Source organism: Antedon mediterranea, chromosome 2, assembly GCF_964355755.1.
Source record: "Antedon mediterranea chromosome 2, ecAntMedi1.1, whole genome shotgun sequence".
In the NCBI taxonomy this organism is placed as follows: Eukaryota; Metazoa; Echinodermata; class Crinoidea; order Comatulida; family Antedonidae; genus Antedon; species Antedon mediterranea.
Genome location: NC_092671.1, coordinates 20,188,223 through 20,213,554, shown reverse-complemented (window position 1 = coordinate 20,213,554; position 25,332 = coordinate 20,188,223). Strand labels below are relative to the sequence as shown.

Below are 25,332 nucleotides of genomic sequence, written 5' to 3'. Positions count from 1 at the left end.
GTAAATTAATGAATGGTCACTTATTCCAAGACTATAAACTCCTGATTCAGAATACTTCTTGAGATTTGAAACAAAAATAAGATCTAATATTGTTTTACTTGAATCGGTGATTCGTGTACTCTCATTAATTAATTGTTTTAAGTTACTATGATTTTCTAAATTCTTAATTTTAGTTTGATTTACCTTTTTGGAAATATCAAGGTTGAAATCTCCTAGTACAATTACTTCATCATATTCAGATGTATAATGTTGGAATAAACTATCAATGTCTGTTATGTAATCTATATTGGCACTCGGGGGTCTGTAAACTGTTCCAACAAGAAAAGGCTTAGTATGTGGTAAATTAATTTCTATCCATAGACTTTCAACATTGTCAGCAATGTTATTTGTTATTATTTTATGTACAATACACTCTTTAATATAACACAAAATTCCACCTCCTATTTTGTTTTTCCTATCAAATCTACAAATATTATACCCATTTATAGTGAGCTCTGTGTTATCAATATTCTTATCAAGCCAACTTTCAGTTAAACATAGTATGTCAATGTTATTTTTATCTAAAAGTACATTAATTTGATCAACTTTGTTTCGCAGGCTTTGAATATTTAGATGCGTAATTTTAAGCCCTTTACCAAGATACAGATCATTGTTTATAGGATCATTAAGAAATGGTAATTCAGATACAGTATTTTTAATAAAGCAGGCGGAACACCACCAATTGTCAAAGTTATGTTTAACCATTACGCAGTTTACATGAAAATCTAATGTGCAACATTTACATGAAATATGTGATTCACATGATTTTATGTACTTTAAACAGTCGGCACATGTACCAACTGTTACACCTTTATTTGTTTGTTGAGATTGCTTTATGTTTGCAGGATGTTGTATGCAAGATCTCTTAAAAAAGCAATATAGTTCATTGCGATAAGTTTAATACCAGACCCATTCAAGTGAAGTCCATCCTTGGCAAGATGTTGTAGACTGATGTTTGAGTTGTCAATGAATGCCCAGTTGAGTGTACTGCACTTGTCATGTAGCCTAGCATTGAATTCCTTGACCCAAGCATATCTACCTGCGTTTTGATGCATAATTAACGAAGAGATTGCAATATGGATAGATGTGTCGGCGTCCCTGATACAGTTACATAACAAAGTAATGAGTTTGATGCATTTCATCGGCATACAGTCATTTGTGTTGTTTGTTCCACAATGTATAATAACGCTTGATGGGTTTTGCTCTTGTATTAACACAGGTGCTAATTTGATCCACATTTCCAGTTTGCTTCCTGGGATACAGCAGTTGATCACTCTCATACGACTAGACATTCTTCTCCCAACTAAATGTTTTGGAATAGAGTCACCGATTATGAGCACAGTTTGTTTTCTACCACCATGTGATGTTTTAATTACTGGTTGAGGATGAGACGGGGGTGCTTCATTGTGACGGCTAGTCACTGCATCTGTTGATGGATCTTCACAATTCTGCGTACACTGCTGAACATCAGATTGATCATTTGATGACGGTCTCAAAGGCATAGATTTTGAAGGCTTTGTTTCAGGTATATTCATCACTGTAGAAGTGACCAACCACGCTGTCGGTATTTGTTTTCTTTTTCTTTTCTATCTATCTATCTATGGCACGCCAAAACGGCCTTTTACACATTATAAAATAGCGCCCTCATTATTCTTTTGTTGTTCTTCAGAACAGTAGCCCTTGATGGTTCTGAAAACAAAGAAGTAAACGTCGAAGGCAGGGGCGCAGCCAGTCACAGGGTCCTGACCCCCTCCCCCCTTTTTTTTTGGAAAAAAAAATAAAAACTTGAGACAACAATACAGATCAAATCATCCTGGAGACACTGTGGAAGATTACTACTGAGCAGTATTACAATTCAACTTCTTGATCATTTACAAACCAAGTTAAAACAGGCCATGCTTTAAAATATTTGGCGTAGCACCCGAGTCTATGAATTTTGGTACGATGATCTGCCAAGACACGAACATCTTCATTACGAGCTTCAGCGATGGAAGCGACTGTGTTCGCAGCATCAAGAGCTTCCTGTTACAGTACATTAACGGAAGCAATTGTAAAATTAACGGATCCTGATGTGTTCCCGAATATGTGCGTTTACTTCTTCAGCTTGGTTCCCACTAGAACGTAACGCAAGAACGCAAGAACGTAAACACAACGCAAGCGATTTTTTATAGACAGTTAGCAATCACAAGCGAATAAGCCATAAGCTTGTGATTGGTCAATTCACTTGCGTTGCGTTACGTCCTTGTGTTGCGTCGCTAGTGGGAACCACGCTTTCTAATCGCATGTGTACTGCCCGTAACGTCTGCTGAAGCTGAGCGGAGTTTTTCGACTTTACTTAGAACGAAAACCTATTTGTGAAATCACATTTCTTATGAGCGGCTTTCGGGATTGTGCCTCATGAAAATTAATACAAAGAAAGTCATTCGCGAATTCTGTCTACAAAAGCCAAGAAGAATGTTAACAAATGCACACTTATTGTTTAAAGATGCATCCCGCGATGTCTAGAGCGTCGTTAGTAACTAAAGTAAAATGTATAATACTAAAGTTAGTTATTAGAATTATGTATTAGGTATCACCTATACTATACATTCGAACAAAATAGGTATATTTTTAAACAAAATATTGTATGTACATACATGCGATAAATATGTTAGTGTAATGCGTATAATACGGATGGGTATGAAGCGTCCCACATACACACGGAGCCAAGATAGCTTCTTGGACTTGCACAGTGTATGGACTCTAACCTTACAGTACGGTTCTCATTTCACTCCACTATCATTCTAATTTCTTTTTCCAAACTGTTGCATCTCTACGTTTATTTCATGCAACTTTTGTATTGAGTGAAAAGGGAGGAATTCAAATAATTCCTTCTCTGAGTTTACAGACTCTCTACCCAAATCAACAAACAAGCAAGAAAAAAAGTATTTGTAGGCTTTCTGTGGCAGCCTGGATTTTAACAATGTTCTGTAATGAAAATGAGAGTTGTTTTTTGTTTTTTTTTGTTGCAGTTTATTAGTGTTAACATTGTCATATTTGTGTGTGCGTAAACCGATTCAAATGATCTAGATTTCCCTAGACCACCAAAGCTTCCAGGGGGCTTCGCTCGCAAAATACTCACATATTGGATGACACCCCCCCCCCCCCCCGCCTTTATTTCTTTGCTGGCTGCGCCCCTGATGTGATGAGATTTTCAGTAAACAATTTTATTTTTGGTGGTACATACAGGCCATTCTTGGCTACACATAATATACATACACAGAATTACAGTATAAAGAAATGGCAAGTATTTTATCCAGTTGATTTTACAACCAGACCATTTAGTATTATTTATTATTAAATATTTTCAGTGATTTATTTAATAATTTGCTTGATTCTTATCTAGCATATTACATCCATGTAATAAACAAATAAATATAAATTATTTTGCTTAAAACATAAACATTTTTTTTAAAGGGGTATTACTATCCTTCATTTCTTTCTCACAAATGCATTTAAAATCAAGGTAAAATATTATTTTTAATTTATTCTTTTTTTTTTTTGGGCAGATTAATTTCAAATTACTTATTATTAATTTATTTGCAACAGTGATGGTGATAAAAACATTTGCGAATTTGAAAAAAACAACCATATTTACATTTTAATTAGGTCTATCTGTAGCTTTTACTTACTAAACCAGGTACTGTATATTAATAATAATTATTATTATAGTGTGTGTTGTGAATGTAGAGTACAAACAACTCATTAAACCAAAAATAACATTCTTTTGTAAATTGACCATCTGTCTCTGTTTTCCCATATTTCATCACCTACTACCACAAGAACACAACAATGTCAAGCCTCTGCTGTCTGTATTTACATATGATAGTTTATAGTTATACAATCATGTTAATAATAATATTTATTAATAAATATTATTAGTTTACATATGATACTTTTAAAAAAGCAATATTAAATTCAAAAGAATACCAGAAATATGTTTTCAGACACTATATTTTTTTCCAAACAACTCAATAAGAACATAGAGCCTGGTATATTTATTTATTTGATACCCACAGCATTGTCATCTTTTCCACTAATTTGCATTTAGATATTATAAGGGTATTCATTCTAATAAAAGTATTGGAATTATTTATAGAGTAAAACATTTACTAAATACATCAGCTTTATTTAAATTATATAATTCATTAGTTTTGCCTTATTTTACATATTGTTGTGAAGTCTGGGGTAATACCTTTAAAACTAATTTAAATTGTTTATACATATTACAAAAAAAGGCACTCAGACTTGTTATGAAAGTCCCATACACCAGTCCAAGTAAACCAATTTTAAATTTTTTTAAAACTCTTGATCTTTATAATTTAATAAAACTATATACCGTTTCTCTAATGCATAAAGCTTTTCATAACTTACTCCCAGTGATTGTTCAAAATAATTTCATTTTATGCTCAGCTATCCACGATAAATACACGCTACAAAAACACCATTTCTACCCACAATTTAAAAGAACCACTCAAAAATCATTAAGTTTAGTTAGTAAAGGGGTTGAATTTGGCGTGATATACCTGAGACTCTTAAGTTACTTAAGAATCCTATAACTTTTAAAATAAAATACAAAAATAAATTACTTTTGCAATACTCTGATTAGAACAAGTTTTTTTCTTTTTACAATTACATCTTACTCTCTGAGAAATCTTTTTTTTTAAGATAAAAAAAAACAAGAAACTTGTTTGCTTTTTTTTTTCTTTTTCTTAAAAGTTACATTTTGTTTGCCTATGCCGTTGTGCCTTTTTTTCATATTACTATTTATAAACTGTTTTGTAACAGGGGGTTTCTACTTATAAGCTGTGCTTCAGAGATTCCCCCTTTCCATTCTTTCATTTTTGTAATGAATATTTATGTGTGTTAATGGTTTTTTTTTTGTTGTGAATGGAAATAAAGAAACAAACAAACATTCAAGAGAAGTATCAAAACTTTTTATTTAATAAGTTTGATAAGTAAGTTTGTATTTCCTGTCTGGTTTTTATTTCAAATTTTAATAACACCACTATTGTCACGCAAAAACATGAAAAATAAAGATTAATAAAAATCAGACTTTGAATAGATTATTTTGTAGTTTTAATAAAGTAAATCACTTTCATAGAAAAAAAAACCTGAAAAAATTAATGTTTTCACTTATAAAATAATATGATCCAATTTTTGGTGACATAAAATGGCATATTCAAAAAAAGGACAATATTAAATTAATCTGGCTAATTACTAAAAAAAGAAATAGTATTTTACCTTGATTTTAAATGCATTTGTGAGAAAATAAATTGAGGATAGTAATACCATTTTTCATAAATAGCTTATTGTTTAAGCAAAATACATAACAATTTATTTGTTTATTACATAATGTAATATGCAAGATACCCGGATTTTAAATGCATTTTGTTAGAAAGAAATGGAGGATAGTAATAATACCCCTTTTTAATAAATGTTTATTGTATTTAAGCAAAATAATTTAAATTTTGTTTTCTTTATATACTGTAATTGTGTGTAGGTATGTATCACCAGAACATTAAAAAATGGTTTACTGAAATTCTCATCCACATCTTAGAAATAAACCTCTTTTTTATGTAATAGAATAATCTAATTCTAACCATTAAAAAGTCACTAAACATACATTACCCTTGATATAATGGTACAACCTACCATTAAAAAAAATGTTAGGTCTTAGTTTTCTAGATATTAGTTTTCTAGACACCCCTCCTCATCAAGGTATGACTGGAAAGTGGCTTGTACACGTAATGAATCTCAAAATAATGTTTTTCTGAAAATTTGTTATGTCTAGAGATATGGTACCGTATCCATACTTCTAAACACGGTATGGTAATTAAAAACAGCGTTACATGGTAAGCAAATAGGTTATGGAAGTGGTTTCTTGCAAGCCAGCTGTGTGGCGTGAGGCTATGGCCTAGGGTTTTCGGGATCGATTCTCTGCTAGGCCTCACATCTTGCTAGGCCTGCTAGCCTGATCCTCTAGATTAGTCTAGGCAAGGCCTAGCTAGTGACCACCTGCATGGTCTACAGTAAAGTAGACAAACACGGCAGCTACGATGTATTTCGGGGTAAATTTAAGGTCAACCTTTCGGTCCCGTACCGTACGTAAAATGAAGGTTCTACTGTATTACTTTTCCTCGGCAGAGATTGTCCTGAAGCACTAAAAGTAAGAGAATTTATAAACGAAACTAGAGGCACACCGTGAGCCCAACAAACCAACCTTAGCTGGACAGTCTCCGGACAAATATGTACCGGCGTAGCTGATGGAAGACCACACCCTCTCAGTCAAATATTCACTATTATTATTATTCAATGATCAGAAGGTCCCTTTATCGTGGAAAAAGGCAACTGTAATACCTATCTTTAAAAAAGGCAAAAAGGAGGACCCGGCTTACTACAGACCGGTTAGTTTAACGTCGGTTATAGGGAAAATGATGGAAAGGATTATTAGGGATAAAGTATCTTGAGAGAAATGGTCTTTTGTGCAATGAACAATTTGGATTCAGACAAGGTAGATCATGTGCATTACAACTACTTGATGTCCTTGAGAATTGGACTACTAACTTGGATAACTTTGATAGGTTTGATTGTGTTTATTTATGAGACTATAAAAAGGCTTTTGATAGTGTGCCATACCAAAGGCTTCTTCTAGTCAAATTGAAAGGTTTTGGTATTACGGGAAATCCACTAGGTTGGTTCTCTAATTATTTATCGAATAGAACACAACGAGTTAGTGTTAATGGTCAATTTTCATCACAGGCTCCAGTATTAAGTGGAATTCCACAGGGTAGTGTTATGGGTCCAATTTTATTTTATTTATCAATCTTCATTAACGATTTACCTGATGTTGTTTAGTCTAGTTTTCGTTTATTTGCAGAGGACACTAAGTTGTATAGAGTGGTCAATAACATTGAAGATGCGGATTTATTTCAGAGGGACATTGAGAGTGTCATTAAATGATTGACAAAAAAATTAGACCAATGGGAAGCACTAAGTGTAAGGTATTTCACGGGTGTGACGAAACCTAAGACCACGAAAGCTAAGACCCCCCTAAGACCTAAGATCACGAAAGCTAAGACCCAAGACCTAAGATTACAAATTCTAAGATATACTACAGCTTAAAAACAATACTTGTTTATCCATACATAATTGTAACCACAGTAGGTTTCATTTATTACCATAAATATAATTTAATACCACCGCAAAACATAGATAAACTCACATTATTTTCGCCCGTTGAGTAAATGTATATTTTTTCTTTACAACAAACAAACTTGACGGGGTGTTTGTTTGTATATATTTACTCCATTGTGTTGGTTCAGAGGATGTTTTTCTTACGCACCTGCCTTTCTTGTATTTTGACTCCAAATTTGTTGACTAACTTTATCCTGAACACCACACTTTAAAATTAGGACTTATAAGTACTTTCAGAAGGAGAAACACATAATAACAAATAAATAAATCCTTTAAATTGATGATTTTACAGATGTGTTTCTTTGTATACTGTAATGTAACTCCTCGAGCTCCCCATGCTCAATGTTTTTGTTTCTATGGAGCGCCAAAAGAGCAACAATAATAGTACAAGTATAAAAACAGAAAGAAAACGAAACAAAAAAACTTATCATGATTTTTTAATTAAAATTTATTTGCCAGTATTTATTTCCTCGTACTTGCATGATTATATTATTATCATTACAATTTTAATTTTACATTGTTCCATCCACACTGTAGATGGACTCCACAGAGTTTTCAGCCCTCTATATATTTTTTGCTCTTTTGACGTTCCATAGAAACAAAAACATTGAACATGGGGTAGGCCTACTGTACTGTAGGCTAGTCATTTTGTGTGCGAGAAAAACGTCTGTAAAATCATCAATTTAAAAATGTATTTGTTACTTTTTATGTGATTCTTTTTCATGAACGTGCCAATTCTAAGGTGTGGTATTCAGAATAAATGTTGGGAGTTAAAATACAAGGCAGGTGCGAAAGATAAATATTTGTAATCTTAGATCTTGGGTCTTAGCTTTCGTGATTTTAGGTCTTAGGGGGTCTTAGCTTTCGTGGTCTTAGGTTTCGTGACACCCGGTATTTCACTATGGTCGTGATAATTCCAATTTCTTGTATTCAATGGCTGGTAATTTATTACATGAGGTAAAGCAGGAGAAAGATCTAGGTGTAACCTTTGATCCTGGTTTAATCTTTAATTTGCATGTAGCGGATATTTGTAAAAGGGCTAATAAGAAATTAGGAATAATTTATAGTCATTTAAATTCCTGAATAAAGATGGATTTTTGAAGCTGTATAAGTCTATTGTCAGGCCAACACTTGAATATTGTAATACTGTATATAATCCTATTAGAAAAGCGAGATCAGGATTTACTAGAGAGATTCAGCAAAGATTGATTCCTCATTACCGTAACATCCCTTATGAACATTGTTTGAGAATTCTTGGTCTTCCACCATGAGATATCGAAGGCAGGGAGCGGATTTTATCCAAGTTTTTAGGATTGTAAAAGGTTTTGATCGTATTTCGATTACAAACTCTCGTACCCGGGGGCACCCATATAAACTCAAGTTTAAAAGCTCTTGTCTTATATAAGGAGGGACACGTTCTCCAGGAGAGTTATTCTCTTATGGAATGCTCTGCCTACGGATGTAGTTTCATGTGCTACGGTAAACTCGTTCAAAGCAAAACGTTGCATGGTCCAACCACCCGCTGAAGTTTTTATCGTTAAGGGGGGCTTTAAGCACTGAGTGCTTCGCCTCGATCCTGTAGACGAAAGTGTACGGGGAACAAGTAAACGCTGCGGTCAAGCAAACAGTCTTAAAAAACACCGACCAATCCACAGCCACAAGTGTAAATCATATCTACGACATACTCACATCCAAAGTGGTAACCCTGCCTGATATAATTGTAGAAACAACTGGTGACAACAGAAAGGCCATGTCGGTAGAAGACCACAGATTTAAAAGACAGATGGAAGATGGCGCAAATACCAATGAACATAGAAATTTGGAGTTTCCATTACCTTTTACATGTTTGCTGAACAACCGAAGCCAATCTTTGAAAAATGCTTCGGCGCAAGCCTGAGATGATGAAAGAATACAGAAAATTCTTTGAGAAAATATTCTCTAAAAATCATGCTTCGCCAGTACCAGAGAACGAACGCCGTGCACCACATGGAACTGTCTTACCGTACTTACCGTACTGACGCGGGTATAAGCCCACCCCCCTTGAACATGAAATCACGTAAAGTTTGGGGGGTGGGCTTATACCCGAGGATCCAAAAATGCAGATCGTCAAAAACAGCACATGTACACTGTGTATTCCACCATGCGAGCGAGCGCCCTCACGTGTACGACGTTGCCTCTAAAATACACGAGGTGTGGAGTGAGTGTCGGAAAATTTAGCTTATAGTTCGTGTAATTTAACGTAGAATACCTTATTTTAAACATCAATTGAACAAGAATTTATCAAGCAGAAAAGCAAGTATACAATGTTCATTAAATAGAAATTTAATAAGCTTGTTTATGGCAGCCGATACCAAATAGTGGTTTTCCGTTTTAGCGTCATGTGTGAAGCGATCTTCGACCGCGATGGAGTGTAAACAAAACAGGACCGCTAGGCCTCATATGGCCTAGCGTATATTAGCCTAGTTTGGTTATGATCAAAGGTAGGTGTATTCGGTGTATGGACGTCGCCAAATACAAAATAATGTATTACGACACGCACTGTAGATCTTCGAATTAATGGGTGGGCTTATACCCGAGTGCCTAATTTTTCATGAAAATTAGTCAAAAGTCGGGGGTGGGCTTATACCCGAGTATGGGCTTATACCCGCGTCAGTACGGTACTTACCATATTTTTTCCGTCTGCCATCACAAGAAATCAAGTATAAAGAGTTTTAATACTGAAGACCAAAGTGTTGAAGTCAAAAAGGGTAAACAAGCAGCAAGATGTGACAGAACAATTGCCAGAACAGCCGTTTTTGATTGAACTGCAACGTGCGAAAATGATCATACTAAAAGAGGTCCAGCACCAGTCCTTCAGCAAAGAAACATTAGAACTGACAACCGAATATGAAATTCAACCTACGATCAAGACTGGCCCTCTTCAAAAATTAAGTCCCTTCATAGACCAAGATAAACTGCTCAGAGTTGGTCAGCGTTTTAAGACCTGAACTGACCTCGAACTTGGAGGCAAACTCCCAGTTCTCCCGAATAACAGCTACGTCTCTAAATTGGTCGCAGAACACTTTCAATAGCAAGTGCAACATCAAGGTCGTCAGCTGACAACTGCCGCTATTCGATCAGGAGGAATGTGGATACTTGGAGCAAAAAACCTGGTAAACAAGGAGATTTCGAAGCCAGTAAAATTAGACAAAGAGAAGTGAGACGAGTAATTAAAAGAGATAAGCAGAACTATGCCAAACACATTGAGGACACATTTAAGTCAGGTGATATCAAGAACGTTTGGAAAAGTATGAATAAAGTTACGGGTAATTACAAAGTTGCAGTAAATAACAGTAAGGATACTGACATCAAAGCGGATAACCTAAATACTTTTGATGTCAGGTTTGAAAAAAGTGACTTTTCGGATTTAAGGGAAAAACAAAATGAAAATATTATGGGCTAAATCAGAAAAGAAGGAAATAACAATATCCTAATTAATATAACTGATGTGGAACAAACCCTAAAAAAAGTCAAGTCAAAGAGAGCCACAGGGCCAGATCAAATCTCAGGGAAAGTTCTGAAGACCTGTTATTTTCAATTAAAGTATATTTTTCATTACCTATTTCAGTGGTCGATTGATGTATGTCATGTACCAAAACTTTGGAAGTCTGCTATTATCACACTGATTCCAAAAAATGATAAATGTACTGTTTGCAATGACTATAGGCCAGTGGCATTAACAGCCATCCCCATGAAATGCTTTGAGAAAATTATAAAAAATATATTAAATAATGAGACAAAGGGTATGATTGATAGCAACCAATTTGCTTATAGGGAAAAAAGGGGCGTAGTTGACGCAGTTATGACGCTCACGCAAAAGGTGTATGGTCATCTTGAATATCCAAATAACTATGCTAGAATATTATTTTTAGATTTTTCTGCAGCGTTCAATACAATTCAGCCTCATTTACTTACAGATAAATTATTAAAGTTAGGAATAAATCCACGATTAAATCTCTGGATTTCTGATTTCCTAAATGAAAGAACACAGATTGTTAAGTTTAGGGGTAGCGTATCTAAGCAGTTAACTTGTAATACAGGTGCACCACAGGGATGCGTTCTCTCACCCTTACTTTTTTCATTATATTCTGATTTTATAGTGATATTGACCCAAGTAAATCATTCAATGTTAAGTTTGCAGATGATACTTGCCTAGTTGGTTTAATTTCAAATAATAATACATCCCTGTTTAATGAATATGTTGAACATTTTGTAGTCTGGTGTAAACAAAATTTTCTTGAACTAAATGCCAAAAAAACTAAAGAGGTTATTGTCGATTTTAGAAGGAAAAATAAAACTAATCATGTAAATATTGAAATCGATAATGAAATTGTTGAAATAGTAGAAAGTCATAAGTACTTGGGATTAATAATTGATAATAAACTAAATTGGGAGAGCAACACTAAAGAACTCGGTACCAAGGCTAATAAGAGAATGTACTTTATATACAAAATGAAACGGTTTAATGTTAGTTCTCATCTCATTCATATGTTTTATTCCTCTGTTGTTCAATCAATCTTTTCTTATTGTATTATTGTTTGGTTTTCTCATATCAATGTAAACAGTAAAAGTCAAATTCAGAGATTAGTAAACAAGGCCAGCAGAGTTATCGGTGTAGAAGTGAAATCTTTAGATGAAATGTTTAATATATTCATACTTAAGAAATTTGACACAATTATGCAAGACCCATCACACCTATTACATTCAGACATCATTATAAGTAGATCAGGAAGGGTTAGACTGACACAGGAAAAAATATCCGTTTCAGATTTTCACCAATGTACATAGCATGCAATTTATTTAACAAAAACTTTTCAAGATAGTCACTTGTATCATTTGTATTTATTTATATAGTTATCACATCGTATTATTTATTCTACTCAGGTACAAAACATATCTCGAAATTGTTAACAATTTTGACAATAAAGTTATCTTGTATCTTGTAAGAAGTATCGTGAACAAGTGTGTTGTGTGCAGAAAACAAATGGCAGACTTACCCAAAGACAGACTAGAGGCAACTCTGCCATTCACTGACGTATTCGATCCATGGCCTCTTAAAACAAGAGAGAGAAAAGAGACTCCAAGAGATAGGCTGCAATCTTCAAATGCCTCTGCAGCAGAGCCGTTCATGTTGAAATAATTGAATCAATAGATACATCAGCCTTCATTATTATATACGTCGTTTTATTGTATTATGAGGACCAGTTTCCAGACTCAGAAGCGACCAAGGCACCAACTTCATTGGGGCAAAGAACGAGCTTGACGCTTCACTTAAACAGATGGATCAGACACTTGTTGAGAGGTGGATCTTTAACCCACCACATGCATCACACTTCGGAGGAATTGCATCTTAGAAACAATGTTTAATCAACTGGGCGACAACCAACCGACACCGACATTAATGGCTGAGGCATGCGCAATTGTTAATTCACGTCCCTCAGCCCCTCCATGCCACTATACATCCACCCCAGGAAACTTTGTAAAGGAAGATATCTATGGAAGGAAGAGATGGCGTCAGGTCCAGTACCTGGCAGACCAGTTCGGGGCTCGCTGAAAAAAAGAATACTTCCAAAATCTTCAATCTAGACAGAAATGGTTCAAACCAGGCATTTCAGATGATGATGTCATATTTCTTCATGAAAAAGACGACCCTAGATGCAACTGGCCACTCGGACGTGTAATTGAGACATACCGGATCGGAAATGTCACTATAAAGTGATGGTCGTACGCTACCGCTCTTTACCAGCTAGGCCTACAAAACTAAGCCCAACTAAGCTAGGTCTATCAAAAATGACATGTCTTGTGTAATATCATGAGCTCAGGCATGAAATATGCAAGCCCTATACTTTCTGCCTTTAACCTAATAGGACAAAATTCCCCCTTTCCCCCAGCCTAATGTTGCTCGCTTCGCTCACAAAGTATTTCATTTTTATACGTTCCCCTTCACCCCTCCCACTATTAAAAACGGATCTGCACCGTTGCCTGGAGCATCCTCTATCGTGTCTATCATTACTGAATTCATCTATGGGCAAAACATGAAGGAAACAATCTACAATACGGAGGATCAACACTTTATAGAGACTGGGACACTGGACAGGAAAGTGGCAGTTGCAACTGGTGTTGTAGCAGGAGTGTCATACTTACACAAGGATAGTCCTCAGATAATCCACCAGGATATAAAGTCTGCCAACATTCTTTTAGACAAAAAGTTTCAGTCAGCTAGGAAGTCATGTGGTGCTGCATCAATTATTAGTTGGGTTGAAAGGGTTACTTATGTGCAATTTGTGATGAAACATGGCTAGTTATTTTTAGTGGGTCAAAGTAACCCAGAAAAAACGCTTGCCCAATCTGTAACCCTATGGGGGTTTCCAAATATTAAAATAACTTATCTTCATAATGGCTCTATCTCAGTAACTAATAATCTGAGAGACATAAAACAAATGCAAATTGCTCAGGGCAATTATTATATTAATATTTAACTTTTTTATCCAAAAGTGAATAGAAATATTTTTATTTACCTTTGACCCTGACCTTCTTCTATATCGATAACTACTGGTCATAGAGACATATATTTGGTCCTAAATTGTTCAAAACAGGTATATTTATATTCATTCATTCATCAAAATTTGGCATAAAATTACTATATTGACCTTTGACCTGGGTTTTCTTGTATCTTAATGTTATGCTGGTCACAGAAAGATAATATTTGTCTTTAAATCCATTAGCCTATTCTTTATCACTGTATTCAAGTATACCAAAATGACTGTGGTTGAGAACAGTTAAACAGCATCGTACATTAATGTTATTTGTTGTATTGTCGAGAACAGTGTTAAACTGCATCGTACGTTTATGTTCTTTGTTGTATATTTTAAGTTTATCCTATTCTTTATGACTGTATTTAAGTATACCAAAATGACTATAGTTGAGAACAGTGTTAAACTGCATCGTACATTAATGTTATTTGTTGTATATTTTAAGTTTATCCTATTCTTTATCACTGTGCTCAAGTATACCAAAATGACTATAGTTGAGAACAGTGTTAAACTGCATCGTACATTAATGTTATTTGTTGTATATTGTTAAAGATGTATTGTCCCTTTGACTAATTGCAAAAAAAAAAAAAAAAAAAAAAAAAAAAAAAAAAGTGGGTCATTTTGAAGTATCAAAATAGTTTATCTGAAATACAGACGTTTTTTTGGTTAAAAAAATAACTTTGACTTCCAGTCAAAGTTTTCGATCATAACATATCTCATAATGCAACACGCTTTTTTTGGCTACTCTGTATGCATAATCATAAAACTTCCTCGCAATCTGTGTGAAAACACCTTCTTAACCATGACGAGTTGTAAAAAATCCTAATTATAGCATCATGTATAATGCATACTCATGGTTTGAAATCTTTGTTTACTTTCGCTCATGACTTTTTTCCAGACGAAATGTAATCAAATTATTTTACCTGTTAATTACGTAAACTTGTTGTTTTCGACTTGAATAACTTTAATATTACTTTGATATGGCCCATTTAAATTTAGAATATTTTGACCTTTATTTTTTGTGTTTCAAGGGACAATACATCTTTAAGTTTCCTATTCTCACTGTGCTCAATATACCATACCTTGTTGTATATTGTTAAGTTTATCCTATATTCTTTATCACTGTGCTCATGTATCAGGCACGGGTCCAGAGCTTTTCGGAACTAGAGATAGATGTGTTGCATCTGGCAAAATGAAAGGGGGCTACCTGTACATTTATAGATGTTGTGCCACTGCACAATAATTAAAAGATGAAGGTGTTTGTTGAAGGCATGGTGAAGGGATTTCAATCTACTGGTACATGTCTTGAACTGTTTTGATGTTGCACATAATTTTTTGTGTTATGCTCCTGTGCTTGGAGAATGATTTTGTTGTTGATGAAGAATTCTGGTGGCGAGAGGATGGTGCACTCTGGATCCGCCACTGTACTTGTGTTATTTATTGTATATTGTTAAGTTTTTCCTATTTTCTTTATCAATGTGTTCAAGCATGCCAAAATGACTATTTTCTAGATAATGGTTGCAGGCATAGGCCTATATCTTCCAGTACATTTACTTTACTACCAATCAGAATTCAGTAATTAAATGTACCCCTAAGGTTAACAAGGAAGTTAGCCTATACGATTATACCAGTAGACTTTGTCATACAGACGTACTGTGGCAATAGTCAAGAATTCTCAATAGTCAAATATTTTATATATTTGAATGTACATGGCTGTTCTTGTGACCGGCACCTTTGAATGAACGAACGTGCACATGGAAGTATATTTTGTAATTTAACTATACCAAATTATACAGATGATGATTGAAGAAGAATTGCGGCCATTACTGGAGAAACAATAAACAAATTTGCGTGAACCAACTGAATATAGGAAAAGACTTGCAGTCGCAATATGGTGGTTTTAACACCTTCCGAGTACCAACAATTGTAAATATGTTCGGTATTGGAATTTCAACACTTTGTAATATTGTTTGGGAGGTTTGTTCGGCAATCATAGAAAATTTGTTTCACCGTTAAATTTCTCTACCATCTGAATACTGATTAGACAAAACAAGGATTTGCCAGCAGGGTTATCCAGTATCCATTAAAAAATGGCTATGAAAGGATTCAGTTACAACCAACGTTCATCAAAAACGTCCCATTCCCTACGTTTTTAGATCTAATTTAAGGTCATAAACTACATTTAATAACCTAAAAATAAATATTATATGGTCCTATTGAGATAAAATTTTTGTCTTAATAAAAGGTTAAAAATGTGAAAAATAAGTCGCGGCCCGCTATAAATCCCAAAATGCATTGCCCGCGGATTGATATTTTTGTTTTTCTTCTGTAATTCACTCACTTTTCGATCGATCGTGAGGCCAATACAAATGGAAGACTCATAACTTTTCAGCGAAAATACCAGGTCTGGCAAAAATAGAAAGACAATTAATGCAGCAACTAGGTTTTAGCTAGTGTACAATGTTTGTATGTTACCAATGTTTACCAGCTAGGCCTAAAAACTAAGTCTAGCTAGGCTAGGCCTAAAGACCATCTACTTTTTATCATAATTTACCATAAAAGTACATTTAAGACAAGGAATGATCTGGTTTGATGTTTTTAAAGTAATATATATGTATTAAATGTAAATGGTAGTGAGTTACAAATGTACATAGATACAAAAGCTGATGACACAATAATGAGTATCAATATTTACAATAAGAATTTTAGTAATATTGCAATCACTATATGATGATATCATACCGCTCAAAACTTATAGTGGAGAAAGTTTATAAGTAAAGTGTAATGTTATTGATTGTGATGGTAATGTACACAACTTAACTGCTAATGTGGTTGATTACAGTAATAAACCTACACTACTAGGACTAGATTGGCTTGCTGTTGTAAAGTTAAATTCGAAAGGGTTAAACTCTAAAACTGTAAATAGCAAAACGAGAATGTAGAACAACATAACACATCTGTAAATACGGGTAAAAATGATGTTACAACGTTGAATGGTTTACTGAACAAATATGGTAAATTATTTGAAGATTTGTATGAGGGCATGAAACATGAGCTTGCTCACATTAATGTTAAAGAAAATGTTACCCCTGTGTATGTTAAAGCAAGATTTGTCCCCTATGCCAACAAATGTAAAGTTGAAGATGAGCTTAAAAAGTTGGAAGAAAATAGTGTGATACACAAAGTAGATAAGAGTGATTGGGCAACACCAATCGTAGTTGTTCCAAAAAGTGATGGCACAGTTAGAATCTGTGGCGATTATAGTGCCATTATATAGCCTTCTAAGCTCAGATTATTTATATGCAGAGTTAGCGGGAAAATGATTTTTACTAAATTAGATTTATTCCATGCATATGCTCAACTAAATCTAGATGATGAGAGTCAAAATTATGTTACAATTAACACCCATAAAGGTCTTTACTCATACAACAAACTACCATACGGTGTAAAACCAGCCTCAAAAATATTCCAGGGTAAAATGGATAAGATTTTGAATGATATTAATAATGTGTTATGTAATCAGGACGATGTGCTGATTAGTACAAAGACAGTCAAGAAAAACTTGGCAATAATCGAAGAAGTGTCTCGACGATTTGACCATGTTCGTTTGAAGAAAGCGAAATGCAAATTCCTAGAAGATGAAGTAATATATCTTGGACATAGAGTTGACAAACAAGGAATCGCACCGATTGACGACAAAGTTTAACCAATCAAAGATGCAGCGAGACAAGAAACTGTTACACTTCGATCATTTCTTGGCATAATGCAATTTTATTCAAAATTCATGCCAAATCTGTCTACACGCATACAACCGTTGAACATGCTGTTTTGTGACGATGTCGAGTGGCTTTTAAATAGTGCAAAGAAAGCCTAAGCAGCGAATCATATCATGTCGGACACACTATGATACAAAGCAAAAAATAATTCTTGAATGCGATGCTAGTCAGTATGGAATCGGATCGGTAATAATGCATCAGATGGATGATGGATCGAGGTTACCCATACACTATGCTTCAAGAACATTAACCACTGACATGAAATAAATTACAGCATGATAGAAAAAGAGGCACTTGCCATCATCTACGACATCAAACAATTTTACAAATATCTTATGGGTAGAAAGTTTACCATCAAGACGGACCATAAAGCACTTTAGTCCAGATCCCTATGTATTTTCGTGTGCAGATCATGGGGAAAGTGTAAACATTGTGTTTTATGAATATTTGAATCATGCTTGTTATAAAAACCCATGTTGTCAAATTTCTAAAATTCATCTTTGACCTCTGACCTCAATTTGAATGTTTTGACCCATTGAAAACAAAATGATCATATCTTTGCAACGCTTAGATTAAATGAAATAATTTTAGTGTCAAATTATTTGGGAGATGCATATTAATATTCATTCTAATGGAAAAGTTTGTCCAAAAATGGCTGGAAGTATGATTTTTGGCATATTTGACCTTTGACCTACATATCATATAACTCCGTAACTAATAGTTGGACAAACTTTAAATAGGGCTCAAATTTATCTGAAGGTATATGTTTCTATTCAGTCCTATAAGAACTTTTACAAGAAAATGACCTGAAATATTTGTATTGACCTTTGACCTGTACTGGTAGTACATATTTCTATAATCTCAAAAACTATTGGCCGTAAAATGGTTGTTTTTGTGAAATGGTTCGAACAATTTACATTTATATGTTGTATAATAACAACATTTTATAGAAATGTAAAAGAATTCTATTTATGATCACTAACTTTATAATTTATTAACATCACTAGCATTTGTTATAATATTAAAATGTGTTATATTTGCTGATTTTAAGCACTTCAAATGAATTTATCAGAATTATGTGTATTTAATATAAAGTTTTTTTTTTTTTATATAAAGAAAATTTAATTGTCTATCAAATAAGACTATTTTCAAATTATTATGGCTAAAACTTAATTAGATACAGGCAAAAAAGTGTATTTTTACTTGTGTGAACAGTGCCCTCAATCTTCATTTTTTCCCAAAAAATACCACATTTTTATGTGTTTTCCTGAACTTAACAGGTTATAACTTTGTTTTAAAGACTTTTTACAGTAACCTGTAATTTACATACCTCTTTTATAACGTACTAGGTCAGTTTATGAAAAAATTGAGAAAATATTCCGATAGCTTGATATTTTTGTTGAGGTTATTACATGATACACACAAAAAAAAATATTTTAATTTTGAGCTAAAAGTCCATCTTTTTGGTTTAATAAAATCTATCTAGCAGATATTAATACACAAAATTCATATTTTATTGGATGGATATTATGATTATCTTTCCAATAAAATATGCTGTTTGTGTAAGATTGGCTGTACAAGATTGTTTGTACTGGACCAAAAAGATTGATTTTTAGCACAAAATCAAAATCTTTTTTAGCATGCACCATGTAATAACCTCAGAAAAAATATCAAGCTATAAAAATATTGTTTTCATTTTATCTCAGAAACTTACTTAGTATATGGTAGAAGGTGTATGTAAGTTACACGTCACTGACATACAAATCTTTTAAAAAGTTACAACCAGCTAAGTTTATGAAACCGCATAAAAATGTGGTATTTTTTGGGAAAAAATGAAGATTGAGGGCGCTGTTCACATAAGTAAAAATACACTTTTTTGCCTGTATCTAATTAAGTTTTAGCCATAATAATTTGAAAATAGTCTTATTTGATAGATAATTAAATTTTCTTTATATAAAAAAAAATAAACTTTATATTAAATACACATATTTTCTGATAAATTCATGTGAAGTGCTTAAAATCAGCAAATATGACACATTTTAATATTATAACAAATGCTAGTGATGTTAAAGCCCCATTCCCTACGTTTTTTAGATCTAATTTAAGATCACAAACTATATTTAATGTAAAAATAATACTATATGGTCCTATTGCGATAACTTTTTTCGTCTTTAAACGGTTAAAAATGTGAAAAATAAATCGATTCTAATAATTATAGCGGCCCGCTATAAATCCCAAAATGCATTGCGCGCGGATTGATATTTTTGTTTTTCACCTGTAATTCGCCCACTTTTCGATCGATCGTGAAGCCAAAACAAATGGAAGACTCCTAACTTTTCAGCGAAAATACCGGGTTTTCCCCAATTTGTATCAACGGAGTCTGGCAAAAATAGAAAGACAATTAATGCAGCAACTATACAACGTCAGGCTAGGTATATACAGTAGCTAGCGTACGATGTTCGTACGTTATCGATGTTTACCAGCTAGGCCTACAAAACTAAGCCTAGCTAGGCTAGGCCTAAGACCGTCCACGAGAGGTCGATCGCCGCGAGCTACTTAGGTAGTGCATTGTTTCTCACTTTTTATCATAATTTACCATAAAACGTACATTTAAGACAAGGAATGACATGGTTTAATGTTTTTAAAGTGATATATATGTATTATTTTCCAAAAAACGTCCAAAATTGCAGGGAAGGGGTCTTTAATAAATTACAAAGTTAGTGATCATAAATAAAATTCTTTTACATTTCTATAAAATGTTGTTATTATACAACATATAAATGTAAATTTTTCAAACCATTTCACAAAAACAACCATTTTACGGCCAATAGTTTTGAGATTATAGAAATGTGTACTAGCAGTACAGGTCAAAGGTCAATAAAAATATTTCGGGTCATTTTCTTGAAAAAGTTCTTATTAGACTGAATAGAAACATATACCTTCAGATAAATTTGAGCCCTATTTAAAGTTTTTCCAACTATTAGTTACGGAGTTATATGATATGTAGGTCAAAGGTCAAATATGCCAAAAATCATACTTCCAGCCATTTTTGGACAAACTTTTTCATTAGAACGAATATTAATATGCATCTCCCAAATAATTTGACACTAAAATTATTTCATTTAATGTAAGTGTTGCAAAGATATGATCATTTTGTTTTCAATGGGTCAAAACAATCAAATTGAGGTCAGAGGTCAAAGATGAATTTTAGAAATTTGACAACATGGGTTTTTATAACCAGCATGATTCAAATATTCATAAAACACAATGTTTACACTTTCCCCATGATCTGCACACGAAGGCACTTTTTTTGACATAGGGATCTGGACTACTTCTGAAAATCTTTGGTCGAACAAATGAAGTCTCAGTAATGGCTGCAGGACGTATCCAAAGATGGGCTCTTCTGTTAAGTCAATATGATTATGTAAGTCCCATTTATCACCCAGCTAGCAAGGGTGCAGCTGAAAGGGCAGTGCAGGTTTTCAAAAGTGCATTAACTAAACAGGTACTAGATAGAAAGAAGTACACTATGAAACATAGATTAGCTAAATTTCCTATTAAGGTATAGACTCCACACACTCCACTACAGGACTTACTCCTGCTGGGTTATTAAGGAAACCCAAGTTATACATACACGACTATCCTTAGTGAGTCCAAACATGGCTCAAAGGGTCGAAGAAAAACAAAAGTCACAGAAAGTGCAAAGAGATAGTCATGTTAATCAAGAAAGACAATTTCATATTGATGATGATGTTTTAATTAAGAACATGCGACTCAAATCCAAAGAAGTGGTTGAAGGGAGTCGTAACCCAATGTTTAGGACCTAGAAAGTATAAAATCCACACTTCACACGGTGTCAAAGTGATGCACCCTGATCATATGATTGTTGATACAGGTAGTACACAATCTACTCAAAATGTTGAGAGGAGTGATGTGAATGTATTTAAAAGTCCTTATACTAAACCACACAGAATTAAGTGACCAAGAAGCAGGTTGATCGAAGAATAATTTTATTAAAGGTTCAAATTAAAAGTGTTGGTTATTGTTCGAAGTGTTTAACAATGAATGAAAATGATTTTAAGTTTTATTTTAGTTTTAAGACATATGCACTGTATCATGTACTTCACCGTAGTTATAAAACATCACAATAGTATGTACAGGTACTGTAGTTTTAGACTTTATTTATACAAGAATACGAAAGGCATATGATTGTTATCGTTAGTGTTACATTACAATGAAGTTGTATGAGTTTTATAATGTTTTGAAGTTTTGGTTTCGTTTTAAACAAGGTAGAATCTGACATAACTCGTAAAATAATAAACACTGTCTGTCATACTTGTAGAAGGAAGTGATGTGATATATCAAAATAACGGCTGTAACATAAAGTCTAGTTACAAAACACATTCATCATGGCGCATAACCACGAGTGTCCGTGTGACTGATTCTGCATAATACAAACCGTTGTCTTCATCATAACCCACAAATATAACACGCACTATTAGGAGGATACAAAAATACCTTTCCCGAGATGCGACAGACTGTGGTATGCTTTTGTGACCTCATGTTTGGATTTTGGAAATTCCCTCCTTCATGGTATTACTAAGGCAAGTATCCAGCGCCTCTAACTGTTGCAGAATACAGCTGCTAGGATTAGGGACAAGCAAATTTGAACACATCACTCCAGTTTTACAGGAGTTGCATTGGCTCCCTATCCGTTATAGTATAGTATTTTCAAGATACTCCTGATTACATTCAAAACACTAAATGGTGATGGTCCAGAGTACTTTCGCGAGCTGCTCATTTGGTACATACCTTCTCGAAGACTTCGATCCGGTGACAAGTTTCACCTTGTTGAGCCCAGATCTGCATGTTCATGGGGTGATAGGTATTTTTCTGTTTCAGCTCCTCGTCTGTGGAATCGGTTACCTCTACACATTCGTTCAAGGAAGTCTACAGTTTCTGGGGCAGATCCAGGGGGGAGGGGGTCCTCCCCCCTAAATTTTAAGGGTGCCCTTTTTTTAGAGGTTCAATATTTTATTCGTGTGACATATTTGTGTGTATATTAGTATGCACAGAGTAGGCTACACTAACCCCAAAAATAAAAACAGAAATTTATCACAATGCGCGCGATGTTAAGTTACGGCGGCCAATCAAAGAGCATCGTGAGAGGTGGTGACGCGTGATGATCTCTACTTAAACTTCTAAAAATAGATCGTTTCACATCCTACAGAGGGCGCATGTAAATTTAGAATTAGAAACGGAAAAACTGCTCATTTAAATCAAATAAATTCAGTAATCAACATGAAAACAATGTCGAATGATAGATTACATGCATCATCAATTGATAATAATGAATTATTATCATTTATGACCGTATCGGAAGTACGTTCATCTGGGACTTCCCCCGATGTCTGCATTGAACGCAACAAAAAAAGATGTATCTATTGTTAGTCGCCGCGTGCTTAGGCTTTAGTCTATGCTCACTTTGCTGTTTGCCAGCTAGCGCGCTAATAAAGTGTCATTTCCGGTGAACTAGAAAGGTGCCATTTATCATGGATTTTGCGTGCGAGAGTACCATTTCCGGCTCCTCAAAGACTGAACCTCTTTGTCGTTAACGCGTAAAGACGTAGACTTCCAGTGGGGAAGTGAACAGATCGATGCATTCCAAAATATTAAAACAGCTCTTCGAGAAGCACCAACAATGGCCTACTATGATATAAATTTACATACCGAGTTAATAGTAGATGCATCTCCTGTTGGGTTAGGAGGAATATTGGTGCAATATGATGCAACAAAAATCCTCAGAGCTCAATCACTAACACCCACTGAACAACGTTATAAAAGCCAAATTCAATGTGAAACGTTGGCGGTAATATGGGCATGCGAACACTTTCATATTTATATTTTTGGAGTACCCATAACTGTTATCATAAGCCACTAGTAAAGCTTCTAGGGAATCCGAACGCAAAGTTACCGTTGAGATTAGAGCGATGGCGGTTGAGATTGTTGCTGTACGACCCAAAGGTCATGTACAGGCCGGGAATAGATAATCCGTCTGACTATTTGTCAAGACATCCGGTAGACTCGGGAAGTAGCTCTCGGGAAGAAAAAGTTGCCGAACAGTACGTTAATTTAATGGAACAAGCGAGCATTCCAAAAGCTATGAATCTAGTAGAAATTGCAGAAGCTACAAATGATGATCCAACTTTAAGTGCTTTAAAGTCACTAATTGCGACAGGCCAGTGGAAATTAATCAAAACAAAGTTTGAAAATTCAAAAAATGTAAACATCAATGATTTAATGATATTTAGTAGAGTTTCAAACGAGCTCACTATTACAAATAATGGACTAATTTTCAGAAACACTCAAGTTATTATGCCGGAAAAGCTAACAAATAGAGCCTTGTGTTTGGCGCATGAAGGCCATCAAGGCAAGGTAAAAACAATAGCACTTCTAAAAGAGAAGTTTCGGAACTCATAGATAAGTGTGTGGCATGTACTGCTACAACAGACAAAAAACCAAGAAAACCACTGAAAATGTCTGAGCTACTGTACCAAATGGTAAAAACAATCATCTAGCCGCAGATTTTTATGGTCCACTACCATCGGGCGAGCACCGGCTAAAACTGTAATTCCAGTTATTGACAAAATATTTTCGTCTCAAGGAATTCCTGTTACATTTAAAACAGATAATGGTTCCCCGTGGAACAATGAAGAGTTTAGAAATTTTGCGGATTATATGGGTTTTGAACACCAAAAAGTAATAACATACTGGCCAGAAGGCAATGGTTTAGTGGAAAGGTTCATGAAAACCTTAGGTAAAGTATGTAAATGCACAAATACCGAAGGGAAAAGTTGGAAGCAAGAGCTTTACATATTCCTACGATATTGCAACTATTGCAAATGGTGAAGCATTAAGGGTTAAGCTACCACAAATGCAAACAAGTATGTCTAAAGCTAAGACCCACAAAGAGTTAAAGGAGAAAGACAGTGCTTCTAAAGCAAAAATAAAAGAAAACGCTGAAAAGCGAAGAAATATCCAAAACTCTAATGTTAGAATAGGAGACTATGTTCTGATGAATAATATTAAGAAAGGAAAGTTAATTCCTCTGTTTCAAATTGAACCCTTCAAAGTAGTAGACATAAAGGGTGATATGATTGTAGCTAAAAGAGGAGAAGAGAAAGGCAAGAAATAAATCCCACTTTAAAAAGATAGTAAATTCTAAACATGGTCACAAGAAACAATTAACACCTATAAAACTGTCAATAATAGACCAAGAAGAGTGGTGAAAGCACCCAATAGATTTGATCTGTAATCAGTAAATGAACAGATATTGTTATGTGTTATAAAATATGTTTTGAGTTTTATAGTGTTAACAAGAGTTTTGAGTTAATTTAGTTAAACAAAGAAATACTGTATGTATGGAAAACTATTATTCACAATATGAAATACTGTATAATAATTCTAACTAAAGTGGAAAGTGGAGATGTAGTATTGTGACAAACCATAATTATAGTAAACCCTAGAGGGCGGTAGATGTAGGACGGGATAGTACATACAATGGACATTGTGGTTGCTAGGGACAATGCTTTAGTGTGTCTGAACTGACCTGGACAACGTGGAATGCCTTTGACTCCATCCTTTCTACAAGTATAACCTCGCATATTGCCAACTTCATAATCGTACCACAACCAAGGACTTAACAATAC

The 25,332-nt window shown here is 34.3% G+C and overlaps 2 protein-coding genes across 2 annotated transcripts in view; both read right to left on the bottom strand.

The window, feature by feature from the left end:
* The window catches only part of LOC140040710 (methionine synthase reductase-like), a 220,786-nt gene that overhangs the window by 104,073 nt on the left and 91,381 nt on the right, over window positions 1–25,332 (bottom strand). The gene's annotated exons all lie outside the window — the stretch shown is intronic.
* On the bottom strand, window positions 652–1,579 carry LOC140039761 (uncharacterized). Its single transcript, XM_072085370.1, has one exon. It carries the CDS (start codon window positions 1,572–1,574, stop codon window positions 873–875), a length of 702 nt encoding a protein of 233 aa, XP_071941471.1. The 5' UTR covers window positions 1,575–1,579; the 3' UTR covers window positions 652–872.